General features: G+C 34.7%; 1 protein-coding gene across 2 annotated transcripts in view; it reads left to right on the top strand.

Annotated features, from left to right (window-relative positions):
- Nucleotides 1–24,889, top strand: part of CDH9 (cadherin 9) — a 99,230-nt gene that overhangs the window by 56,217 nt on the left and 18,124 nt on the right. For both annotated transcript variants that reach the window (XM_086898888.1, XM_023920025.2), the window contains 3 exons: nt 17,718–17,837; nt 20,177–20,344; nt 24,117–24,304. In XM_086898888.1, the coding sequence (XP_086755014.1) occupies nt 17,718–17,837; nt 20,177–20,344; nt 24,117–24,304 (476 nt within the window). The remainder of the gene's footprint in view (nt 1–17,717; nt 17,838–20,176; nt 20,345–24,116; nt 24,305–24,889) is intronic.

Genomic DNA, 24,889 nt, shown 5'->3' with positions numbered 1-24,889 from the left:
GCCAAGTCCGGCAAATATGAGAGCATATATTTATGAAAACCCAGGAAAATGTGACTAAGTTTGAAAAATTGAAGAGGAATCATCACTAGCAATGTTTCCAGCTGTGTGTATACCTGTTATTCAAATTGCAATCACACTATGTACTTCTCAGTGTGTTACTGACTGTTTCTTGGAATAACTGTGTCTAGAGCACACAAGGGAAAATGGTAAGTCAACACCTCTGCCAGAATGTGTGATTTTCAGTACCAATAAGCAAACCTCCGTTGTGTTTAACTAGTTTGATTGTAAGAAGAGTGAAAGCATAACGTGGATTTTCAGCACAACCTATCCAAGCCCGGGGGAAATAGGAATGCTTATTTGTGCACTTGTTTGTGCAGCCATCAAGTTATATATAAATTAGCCCTGCTATGCCTAAATAGGATCCAATCCAACAGTGTTATGGGTAAACCTAAAATGCTGTGTAGCAAAGTTAGTACTGGGATTAATCAAAACCACTGAAGTGAGCTGACTGCAAAGTCATTTCAGATAAATTTTATGGAAATGATCATGTTAAACTGATATTGACTTAAAAAGTTGAATGTTTTAGTTTAAAACAATCTGAAACTCAATAACCTGGAATTTCTCATTAAAATCACCTACTGTACTGAAGTGCTAAAATATAATAACTGCTGTAGCAATATTTTTGAACAATACTACAGCTGACAATCATGTCATATTCAGTAAATTGATTAAATAAAATATAATTTAAAAAAATGAGAAAAAGAGGCTAGGAAGACCCATAAGTTTGATCAAAACATAATAAAAGAAGCAAATTTACAAAAGATGTTTTAAACTGATGGAAGGCCAAAGTTTTAAGGTACAGTCTTTGTTTCAATGAAGAATTGGTGGATTTAAAGCATGTCCTAGTCTGAACTACTTATCCAAACCCCCCAAAACTTCAGAGACGTTAAATACATATTATGCATCATGAACATTTTTTTGATTTCTTCTTCATGTAGAATGACAACCACAACCTTAACCACACTTAAAATCTACTCATTTCATCTTCAAGTTTATATGACTGTAAGATCAGTGCACGTATTCTTTTGAAGTGAAACATTCCTAAAAAAAAAAACCTAAATAAAATCAAATCAAAACTATCACCTCACCTCACTGAGTAAACTACTTTTCTCAGGCTATAAATAAAGTTATTAAGAACTTTTTGGAAAGGGAAGTTAGCAATGAGATGTCCTGTGTAGTTAATCCCTTTTGGCACCCAGGTCAATATTATTACATCCCTCTGTACCTGCTTTGCTAATTTTAATGAGTAAGGCTTACCAGTTTTATCCCATTAAGCTTCTTCAGCATGCAGCTGATGAGCATTACACAACAAATTTTTAATCTTTGCATTGATTCTATTAAGAAAAGGGATGATGCCTAATTTAGTTTACCAGTCATTTCCTCAAACTGCTACTTTCTAAATTTATAGATCTAACCAAGGACACCTAACATATTTCAGGGTTTCTACACAGCAGGATTCATCTAAATATGGAGGATCATATTTTAAATGGTTATATTTAGAGCACACAATTTTCTATTATATCACTTTTTATTGAAAATAATCAGAATAAAAGAGATTTTCTTTAGCTGATCAGTGGAATTTGATAGAAGAATGTTATAGATGAAATATAAATATGACCATTTTCAACTGAGAGGTAGAGGATTATATCAAGACTAAACATGTATTGAACAGCTCTTCTAAATATAAGATATAAATAAAATATATATGCAAAAGACATACACATGGATGTGTAAAAAAAGCATGATGAGATTGCAGTAAAACACACTGAGTAATGTACATTAACATTACCATTTTTATTACTGTGCTGTTGTCTTTGAGTGCAGTAGTATATCCTGAAACACCAATTATACAATGAATTCTCTTAGAAGTTCCATTATCATTGTTCAATATTTCTATGGTATCTCTTGGGAATCTATAATCATCATTACTACTACTTCATTTAAGTAAGATTGCACTCCATTCTGATAGTATTTTTAGTTACACCGTGTTTTCAGCATCACATAATCCCAAGTACATTTTGCAAGAATAGTTCGTTATTTTGTATAGGAAGCTGAAGAAGGCCTTATGGTTGGGGAAAAAAAAAAAAAAAAGAAAAAAAAAATAGAGGAAAGAAGAAAATGAACCAAATGCAGTAACCATCACATCTTCTATTTTTGAATTTGCTTATGTCAGTAACCATTAATCTACAGATGTGTATAAACAACTAAAGGGAGGCAGCTCTCATCTTTCATGTTTCAGCAGGAAATATTTATATTTTCTCCTTTGCATATTTTCCCTGGTTTCAGATGTTTATAAAAAGAAGCTATGAATGACTGTCTTGACTTTGACACGAGTTTAAGAAAACTAGTTTGCTAACTTGCAAAACTTCAGAATTCTAATTGTTAATGTGCACTCTATTTTAAAATGAATTATTGAGCTAGCTTTAAGAGAAAGATACATTTCAAATAAATATTTTATCCACGAGTTCATATTTTACAAGAGAGAATTAGAATTCCTTTTAGTCAAACTAAGCATGATGGCAGAAATTCTGTAACTAGAGTACTTTCAATATTTCTTTTTGCATTTGCCACTATAACTAAAGAATTTCAAAACCTTCTTTAATGTCAGATTCTTTTTTAAATGAATTTTTAAATGAATTTTTAAAAGAATATTTGTCCTAATTTCTTTCTTATTTTCATGCAAGTCTGTTGGGAGAAAATAAAAATATATAAAATAAGAGTTCAATGCCTAGTAACATTTTCTTAAGCCATCAAGTTAAAAAAGTCAAAACCCTCTTTTTATTAAGTAGTCAAAATAATAAATCTTTCCAGCATATTTTCAAATAATTTTGGAATATTTGGGTTTTTTCTTTCACTTTTGGGCATGAAGTCTGTTAAGGATATGCATACTATTTTTATTAGGAAAATATAGAAATATTTATAAGTATTTTGCATTTGGCATGAGGCAGAACTCTTGAAGAGTAGGATAAATGGATGCTTTAAGATGCCATATTTCTAATGTTCAAAAGAAAACCACTAGAACACCAAAAGGACCTTATTTAAATCGTGATTATTTTTACCTTAAATTATTCTATGATTTGTCTACACATTTATCTATGTATATAATATGGACAGTATTTTCCTAGCAAAAAGTATGAAAAAGTATGAAAAAGTAGTAAAAAGAATTTACTCAGCTCTGGTACCATTAGCAGGTTATTTTGAGTTTGTACAGCTCTGCTGATTTCAAGCTTGATGTTACAGAACACCATGGTGTTCATTCCACAATGAATGTGTACAATTTCTGTAAAATTTAAATATCCATTCAAAACTACTATTGCCTTTTGTAACAGATTGAAGATAAAATAAGCACCTAAAATATAAGTAATCACTTCTAAAACTATTTTTTATGTATTGTGTATATCATGGAATCATGGGACAGTTTGGGTTGGAAGAGACCTTACAGATATCTATGTCCCTGCCATGGGCAGGAACACTTTCCACCAGCTCGAGTTGCTCAGACCTTCATCCGACCCAGCCTTGGATGCTCCCAAGAATGGGGCAACCTCTCTGGTTCTATGATTCACTTCTTGTTCTATGTTTCAGTTCCTCACCACCTTCAAACTAATAATACATAATACATTTCTTCTTAACATGTAATCTAAACCTACCCTTTTTCAGATTAAAATGATTCCCTCTCCTTCTGTCACTACAGGCCCTGGTGAATAGTCTCTCTCCCTCTTTGTAATTTGGTCCTTCCAGATACTGGAAGGCTGTAATCAGGTAGCCCTGAAGCCTTGTCTTCTCCAGGCTGAAAAATTCCAATTCTCTCAGCCTTCCCCCACAGGAGATGTGCTCCATCCCTCTAATTTTCATGTTCTGCTCTGGTATTGCTCCAACTGGTCGATGTTGTTCCTGTTCTGGGGACCCTAGAGCTGTATGCATCATTCCAGGCAGTCTCTCACCCTGCTGGCCAAGATGCTTTTGATGCAGACCAGAACACATTTGGTTTTCTGGGCTCTCTGTGAGTGCACATGACTGGGTCATTTCCAGCATCTCATCCACCAGCATCCTCAAGTCCTTCTCAGCAGGGCTGCTCTCAATCAGTTCATGCCTCAGCCTGTGTTGATATGGGGCGTTGCCCCAATCCAGGTGCAGGACCTTGCACTTTGTTTCATTAATCCTTATGAGATTCCCATGGGCCCAGTTCTCAAGCCTGTCCAGATCCCTCTGGATGGCATCCTGTCTTTCAGATGTATCAAACACATTATTCGCTTGGGGTCATCTGCAAGCTTGCTGAAGCTACACTTGATCCCCTTGTTTGTGTCATTAATTACAATATTAAATGACACTGGTCCCAGTACAAACTCCAGAGGGACACCACTTGTCTTTAGATGTCCACTGGAACACTGAGGCACTGATGATTACACACTGGATGTGACTGTCCAACCAATTCATTATGCACCTAACAGTCCACGTATCAAATCCCTGTCTCTCCAATTTAGAGAAAGAATGTTGTGGGGCACCATGTCAAAGGCTGTAGAGAAGCCCAGATAGAAAACATCTGTGACATCTTTATGAAGATTTCAAATCATTCACAAATTCAAATTTTACAGAACATTTTAATATTGCTAATAAGATCTCAAGCTACAGAAAAAGGAGTGGCGTTCTTTCTCCTTTCCGTCTCTCTGTTCCCTCCCAGGTGTGCTCTCTTATGTTTTTCCCACTGTCCTTTGAATCCAGACGAAGAAAGTTTAAGGAGCTAAATCATTATAAAGATGGATTGTTCAAGGTCAATATTCCTTTACTACTACTTCTGTTCCCTGGTTCAGATCACATGAGTTTAGATGCCAGAGCTAGTGTTAGAGAAGTGTCAGGAATACCCAAAATGTAACCGGTAAAAGTAGGTGAGCCTCTTTCATACAGCAGTGTCTTACCTTAGCTAAAGAATCACTTGACACATCCGTTTTTCTTCAGCTACAAAATCCTTTTAACCTAAACAGGATTCTCCACTTTCTCATATTTTCCTTTCTTTTGAGATGGAGACAAGTTTGGTTTCTTATTAAGACACCACAAGTCTGAGGCAACACAATGGGAAAACCAGAACCATTTAGTCACCCGCAATGAGTAACAGCTGACTCCTGGTGCTACAAGAAATTGGGGTTTTGTAGCAGCAAGTAGCAGCAAGTAAAAGTAACTAGTGTTTGTTGCTAGCACAGGAAGATATAATTTTTTCTATTCCTGTCCTGTGAGAACTGAGCCACTGTCAACTCACTGTCAGTCCATGACCTCCTCTGAGTTCCCTTAGACCTCCACCTGCTGACCTTTCACAGTGTTTTGGTTTAAAATATTTTTCACAGGGAGAAATAAGGTGCCAGAAGCTCAAATACAGCAATTAGTAAGCAGGATAGGTGACTTGTATAGCAATATATAGGACTTTAGGGTTTGTCAACTAATTGGTCTAAACTTTGGACATGCAGTTTTAATATGACTACAAACTCATTTAAACTCAGTTTCCTACTACATCATAGAAGGCTAGAACAGTTTTACTCCATAGCTATGTCATAATAAGTTCAGCTACTGCAGCAATGGACATTGAAATGATAGACTTGGAATGACAGTCATCTTGCCAACTGGAATGCTCAGACCTGGGTTGTTCTAAATGTGTCTCACTCCCTTCTATCTCTTTGAAATGACTCATTGCAAATCTGTTTGCCTGGCTGCATTATTCCAACCAATTTATTATTTCCCATTATCTGTATACATTGAAAATAAAACAATATAAAAAAAAAAGACAAAAATCTCCAAAACACTTAACAGCTCCCTTCCCCAAAACAGAGATCTGTGCATCTCTAAATTAGAGATTGAAACTAGCATTAGTTCCTCTCTCATACCTACACTAAATATTTTTGATGCATTAATTTTCCTAACTTTTATTTCATTAGATTTTCAGCTCTAACACCACAGTCTGTGAACAGAAACATAATGTTCCCATATTCTTTACATCAGTACTTTTGCTTACACTGCAGGGCAATACAACGGGGTATGGTCTGCCTGATTAAGTATGCTGTCCCTCTGACGAGATGTTAAATCCTTTCATCTTTCATGGCTCCACATCTGAAAAACAAAAATATCACTTACATTCTGAAACAGCATGTTGCTTCACCCAGTGTGTAAAACTCTTGATATGAACATACAGCCTTCTATACATCCTTTGATATAAACTTGTTGCTATTCACAACCATGTGCAACCTGTTTCCAGAGCCACAGTAAATAGAATTCCTAGCGTGATACCAGTTTATAGGCACCTGATTTATTCCCTTATGAGCCTTTGAAGCTACCAACCACCAAATAATTTTCCTTCTTTTAAGACATGCTACAGAATAAGGCTTGCAGTGAAACCCTTCTCACATTTATGGGACCATAATGAAGCCTGCAGCAATTGAACTGCATCTAAGGACTGGAGTAACTGGCACTAATTAACAGTACTAATATTAGGAACCCCTGTGTCTTTTTCAGAAGGAACATGTCAAACAGAGGCATATGTTTGTTACAGACTTCATTACAACTAAAATATGCCAGACATTAAGTTAAACAGCTTAGTATTAGAGAGATTGTCTAAGGACAGATTATGCATTAAAAGTGCTAACATTAGTGTCACTGTTTATATCAACCTAATGCACAGAGTTCTTTTATGAAACCATGTAATTATGCTCCTTGTGCACTTTTAGGTGTCTGAAAAAAAACCTTCTCTTAATTTCAAAGAATTTTGAGAATGGGATTTCTAAAGTGTTGTTTCTGTAGTTGGCTGAGAATTTTGTTTCTGTAGTTGTTCTGGCTACACAGATCTAAGTCAGGAATTGCAATTAACTAGATAAAAGGTAAATCTGCCTGAGTTTTTTTTTTTATGTAGCCATAAAAGAGATTTTTCAAATTACATTGAGAAATATAATTTTTTAAAATTATTATTATTGTTATTTGTTAAATTGAAGCCCATCTGGGATGGGCTTCAATGGATTCTTCAGTCTAATCTATTGAATGCAGAATATTTTCAGGTCTTTATTAAATAAAGACAGCTTTCTGAATGCCTGGGTTTACACCTTAGTTGCTAATTTTATGCAGCTGAGTGTAAAGTTGAGGATTTTCTTTTAATAATTGTGCTAACACCTGCGTGCATCTATTTTGAAACTAAAACCCAAAGACAGGATTGTTTCAGTTGGTTTGGTTTGCTTTGTTTGATTTTCCCTGCCAGATTTCTGCATAACTTCTAAGAATCTCTAAAATATATAAATAAAATACAACAGATCATATTTGGATTCATGATAAAGCACATGTTTTTCAATATAATATAAATTAACTAATCATCACCCAGAGAGAACACACATAATGGTGCTCTGACATAATTTTCAGTCTTCAAAAGTGATATAGTGCTCATCAAATCTCTCACAAAATCAATCTCTCACAAAACAAAGGTCTAGATTCCAAAACCTTCATTCATCTTGTATACCTCTTTTTGTGAATTATCTCACTCCACCCTAATCCTCAATTTTATTAGGGTTACTATGAAGTTAAAGCTTTATCTCATGTAAATCTGAATGATTAGAACCACTTCAATTAAAAATTATTTAGCTGCAGAATTCCAGCAGCCTAAGAGTAGAAAACACAGGAAAAGAACACTACCCACCCCCAAGAAGTCCATTATTCAACTTAATAGATATGATACAATACCTGTCCATAATGGATGTTGTCAAATAAAAACATTTTAAAAAAGAAAATTTCTCACTTAAAATGTACCTAGATATAGATATTTACATACACACACATGAGACACATATGTTTTTATGCATTACATAATTATGATGGGTTTTTCAATTAAATCATTACAATAGGTATGATAATTGATTGCAAGTTTTTAGCAACACAGAAGATGAATTATAGGAATGGCAGTTACATGTGTGGTTTTCTTTGTTCAATTAATACCTCAGCTTGAATTCTATTATAAAACAGCATTTTTCCTTCTTGCCAATCATACAGACATTTTGGAAATTTTCTCTATCATGCACAGCCTTCAGAGAGCTGGGAAAATGAAGGTAAGGAAGGCCTTACCCTGGGCTCTCTTGTATGACTTCTGCTTATTTGAAAAGTGCCTGATATTATTCCTGCTGTTACTCATCTTTTAGTAAGCACGAGGACAAATAGGTTAGAGCATTTCTCATGTATTTTTCTCAATATCTTGCAAAATGTACATACATCTGCAAGTTTCCCTAATGACAGCAATCCTGATGCTCACATTTACTTAATATTGTGCTATCTTGCCAGATGCCTCAGAACACTTTCCAGAATAGCTTTTTCCTACAACTTCACAGATGTGTGACACTGTAAGATTAAGATCAAGCAGGATTAAGATTTGTACAAGCATCAGTTTTATTCCTTATAAAAGTTGTTTGAATCTTCATAATCAAAATGCATTTCTCACACCTAACTGGAGATTAAAAACAAACCCCTCCCCAAAAGCCAAACAATACAATCTAACTTGATGTGCCCTGAAGTATGTACATGTGTGAATGTCTTGCATTTAACTGCCAATAAACCCCAAATTCTCATCAAAGCTTCCTGACAGAAAGCCAGCTCAATAACAGTTAGTTCATTCTGCTCCAAGACAAATGATAAATAACCTGTGATAAATAAGGCTATGTACACAGTAAAAAAAATGAAAGCTTTATTTCCTCATAAAGTCAAAATATGTGACAGTCGTGAAAAAAAACTACCGCACACTCAAGGGATAGCCACCCCTTTAGTTCATAGAGGTGGTTTAAGAGAGAGGAAGGTTAAAAATTAATCTTGTATTTCATGGTCCAGAAGACTGATATTTAATGACTTCATGACTACAATTTGAAAAGACACCTTGGCTATCAGGAAGGTGTGTCTACCTGAAGAAAATAAACAAAATGTTTAAATGAATATGCCAAATTAATTTTCACTGAGTCGTAATGAGCACAGCGTCTAAGCATTTTCAAATTGGCTCAGGCATTTTTAAGAATATTGCCCAAGCAAGTTATTTGTAGTCAACACCTTTACATTTTTTCATCCAGAAGCATACCCATCTGTGAGATATATGCAAATGAGATCATCCCCATTATCATTTACTGTGAGCAGAGTCTTGCACTAAATAGCCAATGAACTTCTAGTTGATTTGCAGACATAGTGAAAATTCAACAGTCTTTAGCAGAACACTTTTGCCCTTGAATCATTTGACACATTATACTTAAGGCATTTGAACACTTTTGAAGATAAATGAAATGCCTAGAAACAATAATAGAAAAGCCTCTTGATTTACCCTACTTAATATTCTAAAGATGTACCTACACCAATACACCCACACATATATTTATACTTACATCTGTATTTTCTTATGTATAGACATGCATGCTTTAGAAATGTTCTGCTTTTGCGTGAAAATGGTACTCTAATTAATGTAACTTTAAAAAGGCAAATAATTGAGATAATCTTGGAATTTGATTAATACACTTTGGTTTAGACTCCATTTATCCTCAAAATTTTAGGTCTTTATTGTTATTTTGCCAGATGACATCCAGAGTAACTAAACATGACAGAAGCAAGAGATTTTCATGAGTCACATATTATAAACTCACTAGTTAAATTTGGGGCTAGTTATAAATTTGGGGCTGCCATAATTACTTCACTGACTACATTTTTATGGCAATTGCTGTTTTCCACAGCTGTATTAATGTTTAAAGAAACAAACTTTATCACTACCAAAAAGGAGTTCCAACAGATGATTAAAATGATCCCAAGTAACATAAAGATGAGGCCAGCCTGTCATTGTAAATATTATGTACTTTCTCATGTTCATAGTAGAGATTCACATGTGTTGCTTTAAAATGCAACAGTTTGCAGAGCTGACAAAAAAAAAAGAATCTCTGTAAACGTTTCCATTAATTTTTATTATAGACTAATTTTGAAGATGCAGATGAGAGTGAGATTCTAGGTCTCCTTCATAGACAGAAATTCAAAGACTCATAAAGGATACATAAACTGAGCTCAAAAATAGGTGCAAATGAAAAATAAGTGCAGAAAGTTGTTCCTTCTCCACAAAAAATATAACTTTTGTTGTTGCATTTCAAAATACACAACAGTACAGGAATGTACATCAGAACCAAAACTTTAAAAACACAAAACTTTGAAAACTGTTTATTTTAAGCTTGCTTTTTTTTCTTTTAAGTGAGAACTTTAGAAATTGTTTGGAGGACCATGACTACTTTTAAGAAAAGGGAAAAACAGAAAATACTTTAGAACTGTACTAAATGAAGGGGGCTAAGAGTAGCAAAGAAATAATATTTCTATGATTAAGTCATTATTCTATAAATTAACAAAAGTATAAATAAAGCCAAACACTTCTTTGAAACTGTTGTCTAGGAGCAGAGATTTTTAACCAAGAGATTATCATGATGCAGCCTTTATGAACTACTCTTTCTCGCATCAGGGTCAACAGGGTAAACTCTTCCTGTGTTTAATCATAAGAGCAGCTGAACGTTGTTTCTCTCTTTTGGAATATTCCAGAAATTAAGATGGGGCATAGAGTGAAAATTACTGCTCTCATCTTTAAAAAGGAAACAAGTGGTGGAGTTGTTGTGATTGACCTGTCATGGAGGGCAGCTGCCAGTTCATACAAGTGGCCTATTTCCACATCCTCTGTGGGCAGATTAGGAGTAACCAGGGTAATTTATGGCCATATTTCAGCATCACTTGTGGTTCCTTCAACATGTCACATTAGCAACTATTTCTAGTTTAATCAACTCTCTGTACATGCTTGACACCCAGAAACAAACGACTGGTGAATTTCACCATTATTTTGGATTGAAATTTTGAGGATAATTCTGTGATTAAGTATTTTAATTGGAATTTAGTGTATTTTTAAATGTAGACATTTGTTCTACCTTATGAAAAAGTGTTTTCTAGTTGTAAAAGTGTACAGCATATTGAACAAAATCAAGACGTTAAAGCTGCAGTTCATTCATTAAGGATGGCAGGTCATTTTATATTGTATATCTCCAGTCATTAGAAAATAAAATGTGAAAGCTAATCTACTCTAACACTTGAAAGAGTCTGACTGCTCTTTCCTCTTTTTCATCTCTGCCATTTGATTGCACCAGTATTACTGTTTCAGAAGTGACTTTATGGTGAGAAGGGGAAAAAGGAGCTTCACTGAAAAGAATAAACTTGCACAGAGTTCTTCACTCACCAGTCCTTCAAATTATTCCTTATTCTTTTTTGCTGTTTCCCACTTGTTATTGCATCCATAATGCTTTTGAAATTCTCATGCAGGGCATCTGATGCACTTCAGTTACAATTACCGCCAAAGGAAAACTAAAGTTACTGCATCAAGGTACTGAACAGCGGGAGGGTGAGGGCTGCAGGCTTTGTTCAGCTTTAACCATTCTTTCCTAGTTCAGTTTCTGACATTATGTTACAACAGTGTGTGTATTGTATTCACTGGCAAATGCAGGCAGGTTATGGACAGAGCAGTTTAGTCACATTACATCTCTTGGTGTGGCGAGACAATCATTAGGGTTTCTTCTCTAATGCAAGTTCTCATAACACAATCTAAAATGGGGTTTCTTTTTTCATAGGAAAGGATGCAGTAAACAGAGCCCCAAACCACCCAAATGCAACACACACGAGAAATTATGAGCATTGTTTCCTCATTTTGTTTACAAAATATAAGAAACAAAGTATTGTTTCTGAAGTAAAGCTGTGCAAAAATAGCATCTCATATTTGTGAAATGGGTGTCTTGGTCCATCTGTTTTTACTGATATGGAGAGGAAAATGTAGCTCTGGGGAAAGTAAGGCTACAGTAGGCAGAATAGCTAAGTTTTCTTAAGTTTCTCACAAATTACTTTTAGTCACATTAGCAGGGATTGCAGTGACCCTTTAACTACACCATAGTGGTGCAAAGTTTGTGATTCCTGGGCCGAAGGTCAGTGGATATCAAAAACAAGGGCACAGTAACTATGTAAAGTAGCTGGTACATCAGCTGATTTCTCAGTCAAAAATTCTGTGAGACAAGATACACAAAAATAAGACAGTAGGTTTTCAAGTGAAATTAAGCTTCACCTCATAACTGTGCAATAGATTATTACAATAGTTTAACTTGGAAAAACATAATTCATGAATTATTTATTACATGTCCTCTTTTATGCCATCTTTTTACCTCCTCTCTTTTGTTTTTTTATGAAATTTCTTCTCAATATATATGGCTGAACTACATTTTAAAGTCCTTTTCACTTTTTCATTTTAATGCTATTGCTCTTTTGAGTCTAGTTTCTTAAGTTGCTTGCTTGTTCTAAGTTGGCTTTATTTTTTTTTTTTTTCCCTTGGTCATAGCCATTTACTCCTCTTCTGCCTTGGATCATGTATCTATCTGTTGAAACTTACGCATTTTCTCCTTTTATTTGTCCTTTTCTTTTGTTCTACAAAATCTTTCATGCTATCAACCTTCTGGCCCCTTCTAATAAAAGGAAGATCAGTCTAGTGAAAGCCCCACTAAATTGTGGTCATGTACAAAAGAGCACAGTTCACTTTGCAGTTCACTATTCTTTCAGCTTCCTGGGAAGATTTGTCTTCCAATCAAAATATAAGAGTTGTATCTCAACCTTATTTAGTCCTGTCCTTTACGTACAAAGTAGTCAGAAGTGATGTCATCCAGCTGATGTGGTAGTGAGATACTTGGTGGTGAGCCCAATCCCTCCCTAAACGTTTTAGGCTTGGGTAGTGCCACATAGCTCCTAATTCATCATTCTTCCAGTTCATTGCTCAAGCGCAGACTACTATCTAGAGACAACAACCTGCTCTCAAAAACAAAAGTGTCTCTTAAAACCCCTCAAAATTTCTGTAGTTCACTTAAAATTTCACTTATGTTTTCAGCAGAAGCATCTCCAGACTACGTCTTCATAATCCTTGGAATGATGCTGTCTGACCAAACTACGTGTCCATTCATTTTCTTTAGGCTTCCAGACATACAAAATTCCCAGTTTTGCCTCCAGAGGTTTTCCAGAGCTTACCCAAATCTTTCTCTCCTGTGAAAGTAATCCTCTTCTAAAATCTTCCCACTGTAAATAAACTTGATGAACAGCAGATTGGCATTGTGCTTGAAAACAGGAAGCAAGCATAAGAGCTTCTCCTTTGGGGAGATAAAGTCCTTCTTGCCTCTCCACTTACCCCAGCTGGTCTTCTATTTCTGAAAATGAAACAGACTTTCTGCACATACACAGACAAAACTCCTCTGTAAAAGTCATAACTTTCCAATAATTGCCAATTTTGACAGAAGTCAATTTGAAAAAAAAAAAAACAAAAACAAATGAAACTGTCTCATAATGTAAATAACATCCTGTTTCAGCATTTCCAAACTACTTTTTGAATACTTTATACTGGCCAGCCAAAGCCTAAGCCTTCTTTTTTTTTCTTAAAATCAGAAGTTTGAATTGTTCTGAAATACTAGTTTTATAAAAATGTCAGAATCAAAATGCATTTTGAAGTTAGAGATTTCCCTCTCAAAAAAAAAAAAAAAGGCATGGTTCTGAATGATATTTAAATCACTGTCATTTTTTTATCCAACATTCATGTTAGAATCTTGAAGCACACATTGCTAACAACATAATCTGCTCATTTTCTTCTCCCAATATGGAGAACACTGTTTAGAATGAAGGTTACAGAACAAGTTATCAGTAAAACTAAAATTTTCCAGTAGATGCAGATATATCCTCCTGACTGGCAGAAGCTGTTGTAATTCATGTCAGCCAAAAGAGCCAAGTAGGAGCAAGCGTTGCATGCTGAACAGCATGACTTCACATTAAAAGGTAGCAAAATATGTGCCTGTCTCATCTAGTGGAAGACCTCTTTTGCACTGCAAAAATCCTCTTCAAGCTATTTACTTCAGTTTTGCAATGGACTCTGGTATCATGCTGGGAAGACCTAATTATACCAGAGGGACTCTTTCAAAGACTAAATAGCACAAATGAACAGAAAGCATTTTAAACATAACTCATAAAAGCATTCTAATTTCAAATGTTGTGGGGTTTTTTCAAATTTATGTCACACTCTCCATGAGTTTTAGTAATCTGTGTTAGTGACACTTAATTCTGGCACTTCCTAGATATGAAGTGATGCTCTCTCTAATAGCTTTCCTTTTTGAGTTCTACATTTTTACATGAATTTTTATGCACATACAAACACACAGCAGCACTACTTAATATAGATTAAGTATAGATTTGTCTTCTCTCAGGTTACTTTCAAAATTTAACTTCTGCATTTTGCTGTCCATATATTAGGACCCCATACATCACACAATAGATATGTTATCAAAGTGCTTAAGTTTCCATACTCAAGAAAAAGAAAAAGAAAAAACAAAAAAAAAATGGGAAGTAATAAAGGAAAAAAGAAAAAAGGAAAAAAGGAAATAAAGAAAAAAGATAAAAGGAAAAGACATACCTCTTGAGAACTCTGTGATTTTGTTATCATCCTAAAATGGAATAGACTGGCTGGGTTGGATTGGGTTGAAGTGGACTTGGATTTGCAGGAGAGTGATGTTATCACTACTTAGACTGCTATTGTAGTTATTTTCACATTTTATGTGTCATCCTTCACACCAATTTTCTCTGTGGCATGTTTGATCATGGCTGTCTGCCATAAGCCCACCCAACTGTTCTCTCTCTCCCCCTCCTCAACAAAACTGAGAGAAAAAAGAAAGTGGAAAAGCTCATGCTTTTGATGATGAGTGATTTTGTTGATTGAGTGATTACTTATGAATTACCATAAGGGTGAAAACAAACTTCACATGAAAAAATAATTTAATTTATTGTATATTAAAAACAGAGTTGAATAGTGATAAATGCTAAAATGTCCTCTCCCACCCCCAGTTCTTCCCAGACTGTACTTCCTTCCTTCCTTCACTACTGCTGTATTCATCCAGACAGCCCATTTGTATTTTAAATCAAGCTGATTTCCTCTGACAACTGTAGTAAGAGGCTGCTTGCGAGGTAATCTAGACTATAAATAAACAAATAAATAAACAGATCATACTGTGGCTACCATTCAGGTGGGGTAAAGATAAGGCCTACTTTGCTTTGATTAAAATATTTTGCCTCTTTACCAATTACTCCATAATTAATATTGAGTTCCTTTATTTCATTGCCTTTATTTCACTGTCTTTATTTCACTGCCATTTCTGACCCAAAAAGCTAAGAGGTTTCTTATCTCATGAAAGAAAGTTGCACGAGTACTGTCTATCATTTCTGAGCATCCTTCTTTATGACACAGCAGACTGTTGACAAAGAGAGTGAACCACTTGCTGACATTGAATTTTTTGAGGCTATACTGTGCTTAATAGTTTTTCACAGTTGTACTATTAGTTTAAAAAAAAGAAGATTTGTAATACTATCTTTTCACCACGTGAAAAGTTTCTGTAGGGTTATATTTTCTGTACTCTGCTCAGCAACTATAATTATATGGCACTTGAGCCTCAGGAAACAAAGAACAGACATTCCAATGAGACAAACACAGAAGTCTCCCAAATACTGCCTTAAGCTCTGTAATAACTGTCTTAAAAAAGAAAAAAAAAAAGAGGAACTCAAAACAAATTCAGCATTTTTTCTCTTCAGCAAAACAGTACACTAGGAAAAGAAAGGAAGAACATTAATTTGCATTAAGTTGCTATAACCCTACTCAAACTTTTGTGTCAGCCCCATGACAATGTCTAGATTAGGAGGCCACAGTAAAAACCTTTTCTGATTAAGGTATTTTGGGCTGGGTTTTTTGGGATGGGCTAAATTGCTCTCTATTCTTAACATCAAGATGCTACAATGTCACACAGTATATGATACTACTGATTATGGTTTTTATAGGCTATCAAGGGATATTGACTCTTCTTTCCCCATTTGTCTTGAGGAGGCAGGGTATTTAACTTACTTGTTTTTCTGAAAACAGATGGGACTGCTGGACTAATGGACTAATGGAACTTTACCATTGTCAAAGAACTGTCTTGATTTTTTTGTCCAGATGAGCAGTTCTGCTGGGTACTGTTAGTGATTAAAATGTCCTTAAATATTCACTTCTTTGGGATCATCTTTACAGCTCAGCTTGGCACACAGATGACCTCTGGCTGTTTAATCAGGCAAAAAATAATCCGTATACCTGATAGCAAAAATCTTCTTAAGAGTCTGATGATTTGTGACAAAGCATTTTCACAAATTTTTTCTGATGGTTTGATGCAGAGAAAGATGTATTTGCCCTCTCTTGACATGCTCTTCAGATAACCTGAAATATTGGGAATTGTTGTGTAGGTAAAACTATTATTTGTAAAGCTGTATTGTGTACTATGAAAAAAATAGTTGCTTCTAACAAATCTCACAAATCTGTTTTGATTACTCTGTATTTCTACTTTTCCCAACCCTGGAATATGCTAAAAAGCAGCAATAGAAGTGACTCACTTCAATGCCATTAGTCACAGGTAAATGAGTGTCTTCTAAACTTATAGTCAAGACAGACACTTGCTGGCAAGTTATCTGGGGGAATTTCAACCTAGAGAGAGTGAGGTATAAAAAAAGGGAAACAGGGAATGATATCAATTAAGTGGACAGTGCTTACCAGAAATTTTTATTTCAAAGAAAGTGAGATACAGAAAAAAACCCAAAACAACTTGGACAAAAATAGGGTAAAGAGCTTCTTCTCAGTCAGCTTTCTTCCCCTGGTAAGAAGTCAAGCATCTTTATACCTCTAACTACTGGACTGCCTGCATCTATCTAGACATTTGTCAGCTCTAGATTGTGTGAGCAAAATGCATCCTGACATCTTGAAAGGTGCTAAGAAAAAAAAAAAGCTTGTGAAGGACACTTTTGTGCTTTTATATCTTATAAGAAAGGCTTTATGGAAGTTTTCATTCGCTTCTAACCCATAAACTACACCAAAAGTATTGGCTCACAGTACTCATAATCCTGTATAAGCTATATTGTCTTCTTTATGATCACAGGACAAAGATAAAATATTGTCACGCAAAATAAGTGAATCCTGAAAAATGTCAGTATCATATTTGCCAAATGGGTAGATAACTTTGACCAAGAGAAAAAAAAACAAACAAACCCCCCACAAATAGAATTTCTTATTGCAAAAACAATCTATTTTTAAACTGAACCTCAAAAATCAGTTTAGGATGAGACAAAGTGTTTTATTGAGCCAGAATTCAGACACTTGAAATTTGTCATCTAAGCAGAAAATGAGTATGGGGAAATTTGCTTTAAGTTTATTTATTAATTAAGCCAAACTTTTAAGTGAACAACTTCAGCTGAGCTTGTGTTATTGCCAGAGAAAAATCTTCAAAGTTGTTTGTTCACCAAAAAACCTTATGCTGTGTTGAGTTTCAAAGATGTGTCAGTTCCTGTTAATCTTGTTAAACTAATGCATGAATCTTGAGTGATAATGATTTTAGGTCCAGTCATTGGGAAGTTGGGATTTTATTTTACTGTCTCTTGGGTAGATCCAGGTCTCTGGACTGGTCCAGTGGATGATGTTTGATTTCATACTGAATTCAATACTGCAACAACTGTATGTGGTCTACAAGCAGATGCCTTCCTAAAACTTGCTGATTCTCTGCTTGGTACCCATTTAGGTACATCTGTTATTCAGGTGACAGCCACAGATGCTGATGATGCCAACTATGGGAACAGTGCCAAAGTGGTGTACAGCATCCTCCAGGGACAGCCATATTTCTCAGTGGATCCAGAAACAGGTTAGCAGTCCATTCAGTCTCACTTTTTGCAGTAACAGAGACAGGATGCAAGGGTCAAGACACATTTCACTTCCATTTCAATGCTGGAACAGACATATGACTTGACACAAAGCTGATACCTTTTCACTGAATGAAAAGCAGAATCAAAATAAAAGTATGCTTTTTCTGTTAAAATAATGTTATTGTAGAAAAATTGCTTTACTTGGTATAACTAAGAATTCCAAAAGTATTGTTAATTATTGTTTCCAAAATAATTGTTAACTGTAAAGACAAAAAGTTTAAAAAAAAAAGGTGGAAAATACTGTAAAGGGTCCAAAGAAACATAAAAATTCGTCACAAGCCTATTTTACACCAGTTTCTGGGAATTACATCTATTTGCCTTTAAAAAACATAAGTGGGAGTTGGACATTTTCATACTACAAGGTAAAAATATCTCACAGGTAACTAAATGTTTCTAAAAGTTTGGAATAGATTCTTGACCACTGAAAATTTTTAACTTTTTTTTTTTGAAGCGTCATTATATTTCCAAGAGTTATGAGAACTGAAGCAAGTATCATGAATGCTTTCCAGCTGAAAATAATGAATTGAAACCTTTTTCACAGTTATGCAAGAAACTCGATAAGAGGCAAACACAATCTAAAAAAAAAAAAAAAAAAAAAAGTGTAAATTTTGAATATCCATAACTCAAAATTAGGGTTCAGAAAAGAAAGACACAACCAGAAACTCCCCTCTTCCAGATATTTGATGCTAACATACTCAAGACTCAGTAGGCGTTGCATTAGCTTTTCTTGCATGTTATCAAAATTATTCTGGTTTGCTAATTGAGAATTTAAGTGCAACTCTGCCCAGAATCCCTGAAGTTCTTAATCCATTGAGAGTGCTCAGATGATGGCTTTCTTTTGAAACAATTTTCTTTTTTCTAAACACAGCAAAGGAATAATATGCAAAAGATAATTAATCAAAAAGCTATAATTTTAAAAGGGAGGATAACAATTTTGCTTTGAATAAAAGTGTTTGGTTTTCCCCCTCTTTTCCATCTCTCTTTTTTTCTCTTTTCTCCAGTGCCCTAGTCAAACATCATTACCAGGCATGAGCAGGGAAACAGGACAAGTACCACACAGGCAGTAAATGATGGCAGCAGGTGTTTAGGCAGGCAGAAAGTAAGGGAAAGACCTGGACTCTCATCTTTGGTTCAGGGATTAATTTTCAATTTAATCCAATTTGTTGTTTCATGTTACATGTATTAACAAGCCTAGGTATGATAATCAGAACCTGGTAATCCTGGATCAGACACAAATGTCATAACCACTAAGCTGTAAAGGTTTTTTTTCTTTATTTCACTCACTTGCTAGAAGTATATATTTTCCAGAATTGCCTTTTTTTCTGTCTAATATTGAACCAAGCCTATAATGAGAGCCTTCTTCTGAGAAAGAAAGGGCAGGGGTGTGAATCCTCCCAGCAGAAAAGGAAGCTATACTTAAATTTTCCCACTTCACAAGAGAAAACTCTCATCACTCCAGGTTTGAAAAGCCACCACCCCTCAAAATAAAAATAATAAAAATAATAAAAATAATAAAAATAAAATAATAAAAATAATAAAAATAATAAAAATAATAAAAATAATAAAAATAATAAAAATAATAAAAATAATAAAAAGGCTATGCTTGGTTTTCTAAAAGAAACTTTAATGAAAAGTGGCATACAGCATCACTTTTGGTTTTCTCACCTGAGACTCCTATTATTTTTGTGTACTGCAAAGGTATCTGAGACATTTAAATTACAGTTATGAAATTCTTCAAATTAGACACCTCAAAAAAGGTTTTTCAAAACTAATTTTAGAGTCTTGTCCAATTATCTTACAAGCTGTAGCCCCAGCTGACTTATAGTGGACATCACTGAGCATCACAATCAATGATCTATCACAGCCCAGAATAACGAATCCTGGGCATATTAGAGTTCAGCCTGGTGCTATAATATCAAAATGTCACCAGGGCTGGAGATTTCACAATTTAGTAATAACTGGGGATAGAAACTGAAAAATGTCATTAATTCAATGAACTTATTGATATTTTTGTCATTAAAAGAATAATCAAATTGATTTAGCAGAACAAAAACAATGAATAATGTGTCTGTTACATTTTTTAATCTTTTTTCTTAAAATCACATTGAAGCATCCATAGATTGAAAGGTTTATTGCAGTACACCTCGTTGTGATTGCTATGGATTATCATCTGCACGGTGTATCTGACGTAAATCCATCTAAGAGCTCTGGGATAATGCTGGATGGTGCTTCTCCTTCACCACTTTTTTTTTTTTTTTTTTTTTTTTATTCCTTCAAGGCATAATCAAGACTGCTTTACCAGACATGAGCAGAGAAAACAGGGAGCAGTACCAAGTGGTCATCCAGGCTAAAGACATGGGAGGACAGATGGGAGGCCTATCAGGGACCACCACCGTGAACATCACGTTGACTGATGTCAATGACAATCCGCCTCGCTTCCCCCAGAGTATGGAGCACCTCATAGTTCTGTTTTCCAAAGATCCTCCCAAAAATCAGCTGGTTTGCTTTGGCCATCTGGAAGTTTCTTTTTTATCACTGCTTTTGTAGTACTTACCCACTGCTGTGTATGTTTATTTTGCAGCATTATTAAGGCAAATGGGAATATTTTTTAATATCAAATTATTTGTTGGAATGATAAACTTCTCATTCTTACTCTGCTTACAGAAATATAAATTGTAACAATAATTTAGGCCAATTGCAGGGACTTTAGAGGAATTCAACTACAAAATATAAGGATCTGTTCTTGAAAACACTTTTAGTTCCATGTGTCAAGGCAAGCAAATATGTTGCAGGTTTCTAATGTTCTGACTTGCACAGGCAGAGTTGATCAGGTAATGTGTTCTGCTGGCAGTCTAAGCATTTGGTTTAGGTACCTGAAATCTACGTTCAATTCTTGAATTATTTTGATAATCTCGGCCAGTTTGACACAATAAAATAAGTTTTTTAACAATACCTTTGTAGAAGAAAAAAAGGGCAAATAGCAGAAAGCTACACAGCACAGAAAGCTTCAGAGTAACACATTACAGATCTTTATATCCTAGGCCAGTGTTTAAATCCAATCTCACATTGTTACAGTCAGTGTCTGATAACTGTTTGATAGGCTGCAGAGAGGAGAAATTTACAGCCTCAGTTCAGTGCCTGCCAGAAAAGTGTCCACATAATAAAATTTGAATTGCTTGTTCACACTGATGAGAGACCTGGCTCTCTTTACAGATCCACTAAGGACTGAACAAAGAGAGCTGATTTATAAAATGCTTTCCTGGACTTGAAAAGCACTTCAGTACCATGGCAATAAGTACACCCAGAATAGTACAAACTGTTCAACCTAATGCAGATTTTTAAAAAAAAAAATATGGGAAAACTGGCAGCATGGAAGAATGGATCCTTGGAATTATAAATTGCTGTTTTAATCTCAATCTCTGATAACACACTGCTTTGAAAGAAGAGAGGGGAGGGGAAGTACTGCAACCTTCATAAAGAAAAGATAATTTTGGTTCACTTTCTGAGTTCACTTGATGAGAGTCACCTTTGTGCAATAAATTCAAACAGCAATTTTTAACTGAACTTCCTGTTCAACTTGATGAGGGGATACTTTTTAAACATGTACAGCATGATGCAACATTATATTTTGGCAAATAGGAAATCTGGAAAACCTAAACTCTAATTTATGGTGGCACATTGCATGGTAAGCCTCACTGTTGAATAAAATAAAGAAAAAAAGATAAAATTAAGGATGAAGAATGTATACAACTACAATTAATTTAAGTTTTCCAGTTCCCTTAGCCTGTGTTCCTCATAATGTTCTTTCAAAATTAACTGAAGCCTCAAGTCTATGGAATTTTTTCTGATTATTTCAATAAACTTTGGGATGGGTACTTTTTAGAGAAATTTACAAAATTTGATGCCTCATACAATATTCTCTGTGGTGCTCTACTTTGAACATCACTGAAACACATTGTGTGGCCTACAGAAGGCCTGCTGTGGGATCTTCCAGTGCTGCAATTTCAGTTTTGCTGAAGGAAGGTCACCCTTCCCTCTAATTTTCTTTCTCTCCTGCAGGCTGGTTTTAATACTTTCTAGGAAATCAAAGAAAGAGAAATATCAGGTAGATTTGATTTCTTCTTAAGTAGTTATTAAGAGGGGCACACCTTAAAAAAATGATCTGTTCTAGAAGTATGCTTTTTACAAACATATTTGTTTTCTATTTTCTCTTATGTGAGGCAACATAAGTAAATTTGTAAAATTGTAAATTATTTTTAAATAAGTAAAATTGTTGCCGAAAGTAGAGGGTGAATAGCAGTTGCAAGCAATGCCAGTTAATATCAAGGTATTTAAGAGCCAAAAATTAATTTCTTAGAGGGACTGGAGAAAGTAAAAATGGCACTGTGAAGTAGTGGTTGTTCAGACTGCATCAAGAAGAAGCATTTTCTGGTTTTTGTTTCCTGAAAGTAGTCATGGAAAATTAGAAGACATAGGCCTAAATGGAATTTAAATGGTACTACAATAAAAGCCTTACACATTTTGAATTCTATTGTACTCTAAAACCAAATACCCATCTCACATGCTGAAAATGTGTAGCATTCACACAACACCATAAAAATTGGAATGCTTTCAAACAGAAAAGCACTGAAGGGAGGTATTTACCTGGAAGGAGTAATAAGTACCATGATTGAATCTGTTCTTATGGCAGGTCTGGCTCAGCTGCCAAGCCCTTGAATTTGTCAAGGGTTCAAGGCTTGAAACTCATGGTTCAGCTGCCAGGAATCCTACCTTTCATCCATTTGCAGACTGGTTTGAGGCAACAATATGCATTTTAGTCTGTGTGGATCACAGTCAAACAGGCTACTGCTGAGTTTTCACTTACAGCCTTGAATTTATAACAGCAATCACAATTTAGCATCAAGCATTAGCTTTCATTTTGCTACACATCTATATAAATATAAGTTATTTTCAGTAACATTCTTTTGTACTTAGTCTTTACAACTGGGGTCCGAAACTCATTCTGAACTCTGAATTTTGATTTATACCTTGTATTAAACGGAACATTCAGGATCCTTTAGGTGTCTTAAAAGGCAAAGGACGTGTAAATACAGGAAATAGAGTTGTTTTGACAAAGAGAGTTGAATGTTCTTTATTACAAATCAATACAATTTATATGTGCTCTTATTGGATCCTTTGAATAAAGGTTGTACATTATATTAGGTGCTAATTTTGTCAGATTCTTAAGGTATTTGTCCAATGCTACAACTTCACTCAGTAAAGTAATATGAATTTACATGAAAAAACAGATCAAAAGAAACATCAGATTCTGGCATGTTACGTGCAAAATACGAACCCTTCAGATTATTTTTTTTTACATTTTCTTTGCAGTAAATAATAGAAAATACTGAATTAGATTTTTTTTTTTTTTTTTGTCTTACTAGTAATGAAACATCTTCAATGTCTGCTTCTTACTGGTCAAGAAATCATCTGATCAATAGTTTTTCTGCTACAACATGTCTTTAAAATTAGATTTTTTTTTATTACAAATGTTGTCAGAAAAAACATATGAATTCGCTTTTCATACACACAAACAAGAGTGTCTACGTAATCAGATTGCTTTCTAGAAGACTCTGATTTTAAAAACAACAAAGCAATAAACATGAACATGCATCCGAATGCTCTTTACCATGACACTTTAGTATGTAATATCAATAACAGATTAAATGTTTTCAAACACAACACTTATTTGAATTTATTTCAAAATAATTTAAAAAAAAAGTTATTCTATTTTAGTCTTTTTCTAAAGTCCTCACTGATTTCTACAATTCTTGTACTTTCAGAGAACAAAACAAAATACTTTCCAATTTATAAATATATCTAGGAATGATTCTAGAGGAAAAAACATATATATAGCGCTAATAATTGGGGTAAGAACTACTATCTTATTGTTTATCACCATTGTCCCTTAAAACTGAAGAAAAAAAAAAGAAAAAAAGGCACAATATTAGATGACTTTGAAGAATAACTTGAATATTTGTGACAGTTTGTCAATCAGTTTTGAATCCTATTTTAAAGTTTAGTGTGATACTAGCAGCATTTTTCTTACAGTGTTTTGAACTTCAAGCTACTTAAAAAATCTACATGAAATTGAAGGTGATTTTTTGTTCAGAATTAAAAAAAATTAAAAAAAATTAAAAAATTCTCAGAACAATAAATGCTTGATTTTGCTCTTCCAGGCTCCTACCAGTTCAGCTCTCCTGAATCTGCTCCCCCTGGGACTCCGCTTGGCAGAATTAAAGCCAATGACCCCGATGTGGGAGAAAATGCAGAGATTGAATATAGCATCTCCAATGGGGATGGATCAGACATGTTTGATATCATCACTGACAAGGACACACAGGAAGGGATTATAACTGTCAAAAAGGTTTATTTTTTTCTCTCTCTCTTTTATATGTACTTAGCTCTTCAGGTGTTACAGTTATTTTTCTTTTTCCAAGGGAAGGGAGGGTAGATCTCACAAGGGGTCAGGCTGCCAAGGAGCTGTTGTATTAGTTTTGTTCTTCTCTTTCTTCAGCAGGTATCTGTTATTTTCAAGTCTCAAGGGAAATTTACTGGCATGTCACTTCACATAAAGCAATATTTCAGTGGCTGCTGTCTGTTCAATATAGAGTCTCACACACAATACTTTCAAATTAGGGCTGTGAAAACTTGGAGGGGCTCAGTTCACAGTGGGGTTTATCAGCTGATTGCTGTGGTAAGACTAACAAGAGTGGGAGGCTTACCTGGAGTTTGATGAATTTGCACGTCCAAGGCTAAACTCTCCCTCTCTAATCTATTCAGCAGCCAGTGATCTCCAGTACCTAAAATCTGTCTTGGTTTAAGTCCAGTCTTGGTGATACTTCAGTTGTTACATATGATGTCAGCAGAACTCCAAAGAGCAAAGACATTTGCAGAAATTTAATTCAAAATACCATGTCTGACAGATTTATTGGTTGCTTCTCAGAATTCA

Source organism: Cyanistes caeruleus, chromosome 1 (assembly GCF_971803275.1).
Source record: "Cyanistes caeruleus chromosome 1, bCyaCae1.hap1.1, whole genome shotgun sequence".
In the NCBI taxonomy this organism is placed as follows: Eukaryota; Metazoa; Chordata; class Aves; order Passeriformes; family Paridae; genus Cyanistes; species Cyanistes caeruleus.
Note: the sequence above shows the minus strand (reverse complement) of the source record. Positions and strands in the feature narration are given on the sequence as shown.